General features: G+C 39.4%; 2 protein-coding genes across 3 annotated transcripts; one reads left to right on the forward strand and one right to left on the reverse strand.

The window, feature by feature from the left end:
* The first annotated feature begins 107 nt into the window (after positions 1 to 107).
* Positions 108 to 4768, forward strand: tekt1 (tektin 1). The gene is made up of 8 exons (XM_026341337.1): positions 108 to 201; positions 865 to 1053; positions 1163 to 1328; positions 2329 to 2457; positions 2619 to 2765; positions 2894 to 3119; positions 3347 to 3543; positions 3705 to 4768. Exons 2-8 carry the CDS (start codon positions 888 to 890, stop codon positions 3862 to 3864), a joined length of 1191 nt encoding a protein of 396 aa, XP_026197122.1. The 5' UTR covers positions 108 to 201; positions 865 to 887; the 3' UTR covers positions 3865 to 4768.
* Positions 4769 to 4868: 100 nt separating this feature from the next.
* xaf1 (XIAP associated factor 1) lies at positions 4869 to 8133 on the reverse strand. Of its 2 annotated transcripts, none has more exons than XM_026341359.1 (7): positions 7996 to 8133; positions 6194 to 6329; positions 6068 to 6124; positions 5615 to 5840; positions 5459 to 5523; positions 5097 to 5333; positions 4869 to 5009 (listed from the first exon to the last, which is right to left on the reverse strand). In XM_026341359.1, exons 1-7 carry the CDS (start codon positions 8031 to 8033, stop codon positions 4947 to 4949), a joined length of 822 nt encoding a protein of 273 aa, XP_026197144.1. In that variant the 5' UTR covers positions 8034 to 8133; the 3' UTR covers positions 4869 to 4946. The 2 variants fall into 2 exon arrangements, with proteins under 2 accessions (XP_026197144.1, XP_026197136.1); XM_026341351.1 differs by having other exon boundaries at positions 5459 to 5526.
* Between the last annotated feature and the right edge of the window lie 288 nt (positions 8134 to 8421).

Below are 8421 nucleotides of genomic sequence, written 5' to 3' on the forward strand. Positions count from 1 at the left end.
TATTGTGAACTAATTTCACGTTTATTTTGCTGTAAACTGTACTGTAGTACTATTACACTTTACTGCAGTAAATGTACTAACGGTGAAGTAACACTGACCGTGTCCGCCATGTTTCCTGTTACCATAGTAACTGTTTGTTTTGTTACGTCTCAACTCCAGAGGACCGTAAAACTAAACCAACACCAACCTACACGGATTAAGGTAGGTTATAGTTAAAGACACTTCTTATTATTGTGTCTTTTTGAACAACGTTATAGTGAAAAACAAGAATAATTAATGTCACTAAGATGATTAACGAACAGCTGACGTTAAGTTAACTGTAGCTAACTAGCTAGCTAACGCTACTTGATAGTTAGCACGTTGACATTAATTTATTTTACTGGAGCAAGTTAAGATGTTTTTGAACAAAAAAATAATAAGGCTACTAGGTTAATCTACGTTACACAATAAACCTACTTCAAACAGAGACAGTGATAGCAAACAAAAAATATTTCTGATGATTATGTAAAAAATAATGCAATTGTGACGATACTTCAATATACGAGCTTCTCAAATAAACGAAATACATTATACTAAGTGCCATGTTGTCTTTATGACACATTAATCCACTATTCTGGAGATTATAGGACTTTTCAGATGGATGACCTGACAAGCATAACCCTAGTGTTTCAGGCATACTAAGACACTTGTTAGTGTTTCCTTTGGCTTTTTCTATTCAGCTGTTCACTTGCACAGGACAACATTTTCTACATAGTTGTTTGGTGTTTATTGTTCAATTCAAACTTGAATAGTGCACATCTTCATGTTTTTGACTGTGACTCCCATCTTTTTATTTATGCTCTTCCTGTTTTCATGTGCTGTCAGTGACTGACCACCAGAGGAGAACAATGTCTGTCCAAGAACGCAGTGTCGAGCAGGGCAATGCACCTAATCTGGTGAATATTGAGGTTATGCGGAACCACTCCGAGCTGTTCAGACAAGAATGCATGAGGTTGATCCTGGAAACTGAAAAAGCATGCAAACGCATGCAAGATGATGACAACAAGCGACTTGGTAAAAAGGGGAAACAAAACATCTGTTCATTTCTGCCGATCTAAAGGGTGCCTAAAGACTACAGAGCTGTTCTGCAATGTTTTTTTTTATTTTCATTTTTTCTTTTCAGATCAGCGGGTCAGAGACATTCAGTTCCTAAAAAAGGAGTTGGAGCTGAAGTTGGAGGAGACTATTTTGGAGATTGATGTCCTCACAGCATTGCAGAGCAGAGTGGTGAATGCCCTGGAGGCCTGCAAAGAACCTCTGAGAGTCACTGTTCTCTGTCTAGAGGAGAGGTGAGTAGGTAAAATCATGGAAAAAAAGAGGATCTTGAACATTCATCATAGTGTTTTGATATTTAAGAAACTTGCTTTGCAACTCAGATCTCATCTTTCCTGTAATTACCTTAGGTTCACTGACTTAATCTGAATTCTGTTATACCATGACACTTATGTATTAATGGAAAATGTAAAGCCTGGTGGAATGAGAAGTCCTGTTACTCTCTGTCAGTAATGTTACATCCATCATCCCATTCTGTAACTTAAGTCCTTTTCATGTCAGCCATTTAGATAACACAGGTGTAGCTAATTACGTGACTTGCTGGAACAGAATGAAACAGAACAGAATCATAAGTACTGTTTTTTGTTTAAACTCAGTGGCTCCTGTTAGCACAAATCAAAATGTCTGTCTTGAACTGTATATACAGACTGGAGACTTGGTGGGAGCCTTAGAGGCATGAGTGAAGCAAATGTGGCTAAAAGCAATGTCAGATTGTCACAATTAGGGCTAGAATCCTAGTTTCACTTTATGTTTACAAGGTAAGAAAACTCAGACAGAAAAGTTAGAAAGATGTTTGATGAAAAATATTTAGGTTAATGTTTCTACATTGTGCTTAATGTAGGTTTATATTTGTTATTTTATTCTGGGGCTCAACTGATAGAAGATAAAAAGATAAAAAGGCTTGTTTAAGCCCCTGTGACGTTAAGCCCCCCCAGTAAAATGCAGAACACACAAACAGACAGTCTATTGCTGGCTTGTGACTGTATCCATTGTTGTTTTATGGTTTTGTCTTTGGGAAAAGTAAACAAAGTTCATTTTCCTGCACACAACCAGTCGGCATTCAAACACACATCCACCTCAAGCTTTGGGCCTCTCCATTTGTAACATGGGCACCCAACTTCACGAAAGTATAAATGTAACATCAGAACACGAGTATAAAGCACATTCATTTAGGTGCTGCTGCACTAAGGATGAACACATTGATAAAAGTCTTTCTGTTCATTCTCTGGCCACCAGAATGAAACGTTTCCCCTCTGAGAGGCTGCATGATGAGGTCGACAGAGAGCTGCTGAAGGAGAGGGAGGCCTTTGAAGGGGTGGTTTCACTTCTGCAGCGTGTAGTAGAACAAATTATTGAACAGATACGGTAAGAAAGACAAACTTGGTATAGTAGATTGTAATAGACTGTATAAAGGGGACTTCATACAGACTTTTTGGATTCTCTAATGTTTATTATTTGGAAACTAAGCAGGAAAGTCTCATTACTAGTTAGAGTTGCCACTGAAAACTCACTGTTCTGTGTTTCAGGCTAAACCGATCTGCCAAGTACCATTTAGAGCAGGATCTCAAGGAGAAATTTGAGGCTCAGTGCATCGACAACTCCTGCGCCCTAATGACCACCCATTCCATTATAAACCTGCAGAAGTCAAAGAACACTAGTGCTGTTCTGCCAAGGTGAACTTCCAGACTTTTAAAGTTTGACATTTTTGGATGATTATTGTAACTATATGTGTATGTGTAGAAAGGGTCTGCCATATTCTTCAAATTTTGCTAATTCCCAGTTAAACGTCTCCACCTCTCAGTTTGGCAGTGACTCCAAAGCAGTGGGAAAACATCTCAGACATCAACATAGATAAAGCAGAGCAGCAGAAGACCAACTCTCAGTCCCTTCGAGCCCTGGTGGAGTCTCTTCTGGAGCAGACAGCCTCTGACATGCAGAAGCAGGTCCAGGCTACAACAGCAGCCTTTCAGATGAATGTCCAGGAAATTAAGAATGCAAAGATCCAGATGGAGGATCAGCTGGCTAAGGTTGGGCGCACAGAATGAAGTGGGGAAAAGAAATCCAAGTACTAAGATGCAAATGTTAAATTAAAGCGAGAAAGACTAGATAAACATATATTTAACACTCTATACACCTCCACACCAAAACATAAAGATCAATTTTAGTTAAAAAATTAATCAGCCTGAAAAATATAGTTGATATTTTTCCTTTGGTGTTTAAAAAATACTCGTTGAGACACCTCTTTCCCCTTTAGGTTCAGTCGGAGTATGCCAGCCAACAGAGGATCAGAGAGGATCTCCAAGTGGTTATAACAGAAAATGAAAATTTCCTGACTTTGGCCCAGACCCGGCTGGATTTGCGTCGCCAGAGGCCTGCCAAGGAGCAATGCCATGATCCAGCACAGTCACAGCTCCTCTCCGAGGTCCAGCAGCTTATGGCTCATATCAGCAAGTAAGGCCAGAACACACTCACCGCCAAGTGACAACACAATGCAACAAATTCAGTTTAAAGTTTCACTAACTCCATTCTTTCCATATTGGCTGATGTCTTATTTAAACATATCGCCATTAAAGCGAAGTCATTATTTCCTGTTTTTATCTATGAACTCTCAGGCTGCACGAGGCTGTGGCCCAGTCAGGGGAGGAGCAGAGGGCTCTGGTTCGCTGTCAGCTGGAGCTGCAGGAAAACATTGAGCTGAAGGCCAGCTCTCTCTACATTGATGAGGTCATCTGTGCCCAGCACAGGGAGCCCATTGTCATACATAACTTCTGAGTAACTGAAGGAAAGGTCTACATATACCTAGCATTACTTAAAAACACAGTTACATAAAACTCCCTTCAAAATATGTGTGAATCTGTTTTTCCTGCCTCTGATCTTATCAGGGATTCGAGTGTTTCTCTTTAGTTTATTCAGCCATCCCACCAAAAATAAGACAATTACAGAGATTACAGTAAAAATCAAGAGCTAGAGAATGCAGTTCGTGAAGAAATCGTTGTGGGATCGCTGCCTTTTGGAAACACTGAAACTGATGTGCTGAGGTCACTCTGAGGGTTGCGGGAGTCAACAAACAGAAACACTTTTTTGATAGCACTTTGCTTTAATTTTTCTCCTTGACTTAGATTTTGTTTGCTTGCCTTGTTCCTCACTTGTAAGTCGCTTTGGATAAAAGCGTCTGCTAAATGACTAAATGTAATGTAAATGTAATGTAATGCCATGTGTGTCAGATTCTCTAATGATTATACTGTTGTTCTATGCAAATGGTTACAAAAATGCATAATATACCTCAAATAACAAAACAATATGTCTCAATATTAGAATAAATTACCTTATGTTAGCTTCATAAATTTTTTTTGTCTTGTTCTGAATTACATAAATACTTCAAATTACAACAAATTTAAATACCTTCACCTTGATAAATGCGTCAGTATGTAACTCTTTATACTCTCTTTATATAAATACCTTAAAGGTTTTAATAATAGAGATGTGACACACACATTGCATTGTAGACTTTGATATAAATGCTTTGAAATTTGCTCAGAGATAATTCTGACTTATAATATTGTGGTTTTCTATTTGAAAACTGATACAGTGTCAGTTATTCCCCGGTTTAGTATTTGTTTTTATCAGAAGAAGAAGAAACATTACAAGGTTATGAAGAGTTTGCTCAGGTACAAAGTATTATATTATGAGCCACACTCTCTTCAAGCAAATGACACTGCTGTAAAAACTAAACGTAAACCTTCACTTAAACAGAACAAGTACTAATGTGGCCTGTACTAAAATCAGATGTCAGCAACCCAAATCTGTGTTTTGCTAATGATATTTTCATCAGAAATCTGTGTATCTGTGAAGCTTCATATTCCTTCTGAGGAGTTCACCTGCTGCTCGTTCAGGTGAATGTATCTTTGGCACTTCACCTAAAACACACACACAGTGGAAACCTCTCGTGATTGGAACATTTTTGGAAATATATAAACAAATCATGTGAGATCCAGGAATGTTACCTGATGCCAGCGTAGTGTGATGACGGGCAGAGCCAGGTGACAGTGTGGGCAGGTGCTGAGCTCGTTTGGATCCCCTCTATTACCCCTGTGGCTACTGTAGGGTCTGTTTGACAGGGAGATTGCTTTAGCGTTGCTTAGCTGAGAATTGGTCACCTGCCGAAAGAAATTGTCCTCTTTCTCGTCCTCCTCTGCCTGAGCCTCTTCATGGTCCCACCTTGATGCCGCATTACACTTCAGCTGGTTTGTGGAGATACAGACCAGGGTTTTACTTTAGACTGTTACAGCTGTTGTTCTTATGGTATTGCATAATTCCTCAAATTAAACCTATGTTTAGTTAATGGAGAACCTATATATGTTAATACCTCATGTTCATCTATAACATCCGCTGGGAATGTTGCCATACATCTGCTACATCCCACAGTTTGTTTTGCTGTGGGAAAAGAATAGGCACAGTAAGCGTTGATCAGATAAATGAGTTTGGAGGTTGGACATTTGTGCTGAATCCTGTATCTCCTCACTCTTATTTGTTGCACTGCTGGCAGGTTGAGGAGGAGTTAAATCATCTTGTGCAGCCGAGCAGTTTAAGCCATGCTGCTGCTTGTCCATCAGTTTCACGTAGCGCCTGCAGTCCCCACACAGCTCTGTACGACTCCCACAGGCCAGACAGTGTTCGTCCAGCTCCTTCCACGGCAGCTCCAGCATACAAAACTGACAGGTCTGCAGGCGCTCCACACACTCATCAGACTAGAACACAGGTACATAGATACATTTGAGTTTTATTACTGTGAATAAAGAACTATGAAGATTTGGAGGTGCCATGGGGAAGGATAAAAACTAAACAGTAAGTACAGTTTTTTAAACTGACACATGATGTCTCGTGTGCTGAAGAGATAATTCACCTATAAAGTACTTTACTTGCTCCCTGACACCACAAACAAATGGCAATAAATCATCATCACCACTGGACTCACCTCATGATCCATTAGGAATCGACGTTCCATCTTCTTGTTACACTTGGAGCATCTCACCTGCAAACAGACACTTGTAAAACACAGAGAACACAGCACTGTGTTGTGTGTGTGTGTAAACAGACTTACCACAGTGTGCTGATCCTCCTTGTGTTGGTTCAGTTGGTCTCTGGGAACTGTTTCATCACAGTCAGGACAGACACATAAGAAGCGGCTGCAGTGTGTTTCATGCAGATCGAAATTGGCCTCTGCGACCTCTTTGTGGCTTAAAAAGAATTTAAGATTGTCATCTTCTGTTTTTTTAATATGGATCAAAACTGCACTGTATCTGCACTTATACACCACCCGTCCAAAAAAAGTCACCACCTGGATTTAACTAAGCAGGTAAGAGCCTCCCACTGGTTAGTTACTGCATGGATGATTATGTTTCTGCTGGCAACAAGTTATTTAACCCTAACTGATGCAGTGAGTAGCTTCTCATTTCTTAACATGTCAGAAAACATGTTAGTTAGACATCCTGTGGTCGTGGAAAAGATGTTAATCTGTTTCAGAAGAGTCAAATTATTGGCATGAATCAAGCAAAGAAAACATCTAAGGAGATTGATGAAACCACTAAAACTGGGTTAAGAACTGTTCAATAGAAGAAGGTCATGTGGTCTGATGAGTCCAGATTTACCCTGTTCCAGAGTGATGGGAGCATCAGGGTAAGAAGAGAGGAGGGTGAAGTGATGTACCCATAATGTCTAGTGTCTACTGTACAAGTCTGTGGGGGCAGTGTTATGATCTGGGGTTGCTGCTGTTGGTCAGGTCTAGGTTTAGCAACGTTATGTCATCAAAGAATGAGGTCACCTGACTACCTGAATATACTGAATGACCAAGTTTCCATTTATTTTTTCTTCCCTGATGACAGGGGCATATTCCAAGATGACAATGTCAAGATTCATCGGGCTTGAATTGTGAAAGAGTGGTTCAGGGAGCATGACACGTAATTTTCACACATGGATTGGCCACAGAGTCCAGACCTTAACCCCACTGAGAATCTCTGGGATGTGCTGGAGAAGACTTTGCTCAGCGGTCCGACTCTCTCATCATCAATACAAGATCTTGCCAAAAATTAACGGATGGGAATAAATGTTGACATTGCAGAAGCTTATTGAAACGATGCCACAGTGAATGGGTAATGTAATTAAAGCTAAGGGCGTTATCAAACAAGTTCCTCAAAATAAAACCACTAGAGCCGATTTGAGGGGAAATCTCTGCAAAACAGAGACGAACAGAGAGAAACAGAGACAAACAGAGACATCTGAAAACATGTTCTGTTTTTTAAGCATGTAGAATTTAAAACCCTAATGAGAATAGTTGTCTGGTAAAGTAATATCAGTATTAGAGTAGATATATAATATTTCCTATTGAAATGTAGCTAAGAGGAATACTAAGTACTGTAGCATGAAATACTACGTGTCAGTACTGTAGTACTGTAGTACATTATGTACTGACAGAGTCAACAACTGACTCACTAAATGACTTTAGTCATTGAACTGGTGTCCGACAAGCTTCATATCTGCCATATTGGACTGAAAGTGAAACAGTTAATGGTTTCTCCTGCAACACTTAAAAACTACTTCAATCACTCTTTAGTACTTTAATATTGCCTGGTGACTGTTGCAGTATTTGAAGTTCCGATTGTACACAAACATAATATAAAACGTCCAGCAGGACTTTATCAGTGCTCCATAACATGTGCGGTGTTTTTTGGTAAAGCAGCCGTCTAAATTATTCTAGTAAATAATCTACAGAACTGACAGCATTGCCGAATTGTGACTCCATATTAGTTTGCCTCCGGTGTTGTGTATTTTCGCCTGTTAATGGTCAAAACAACCTTAAACAACCAAACCTTTAAATATCATTTCTTGTGTAAAGTTGACGCTCACCACTGGCTGCAGACGCGTGTTGCCTCCTCTTTTTCCATAGTCAGAAAACCTGAAATAATGATTCACGAACAATAGAAGCTTTAAGGTTCTGACTTCACCTTTTCTGTCTCAGTTCATTAAAACCGAAAGTGAAATCATCTGTTTCATCTGGGCTGTTGTGAAGCTCGTCTGCCAGAGAAAGGCGCAAATGTCTCCACATAGGATTTCTAGGGTCGTTTCAGTTTAATACATCACACTGGTGGAAACAGAAAAGGAATTATATACAACAATTAAACAATATAATTTAAACATAACATAAATAATAATGTAGCCCTCATTGATTTTATCGATTTTATTTGATGGAGCTGTTGTGCTGGTCGTCACCTAGATAATTTAATACCACAGAATATGTTTTTAAATCTGCAGTCACATATTATTGAAATTTAA

This window comes from Anabas testudineus, chromosome 13, assembly GCF_900324465.2.
Source record: "Anabas testudineus chromosome 13, fAnaTes1.2, whole genome shotgun sequence".
Classification (NCBI taxonomy): Eukaryota; Metazoa; Chordata; class Actinopteri; order Anabantiformes; family Anabantidae; genus Anabas; species Anabas testudineus.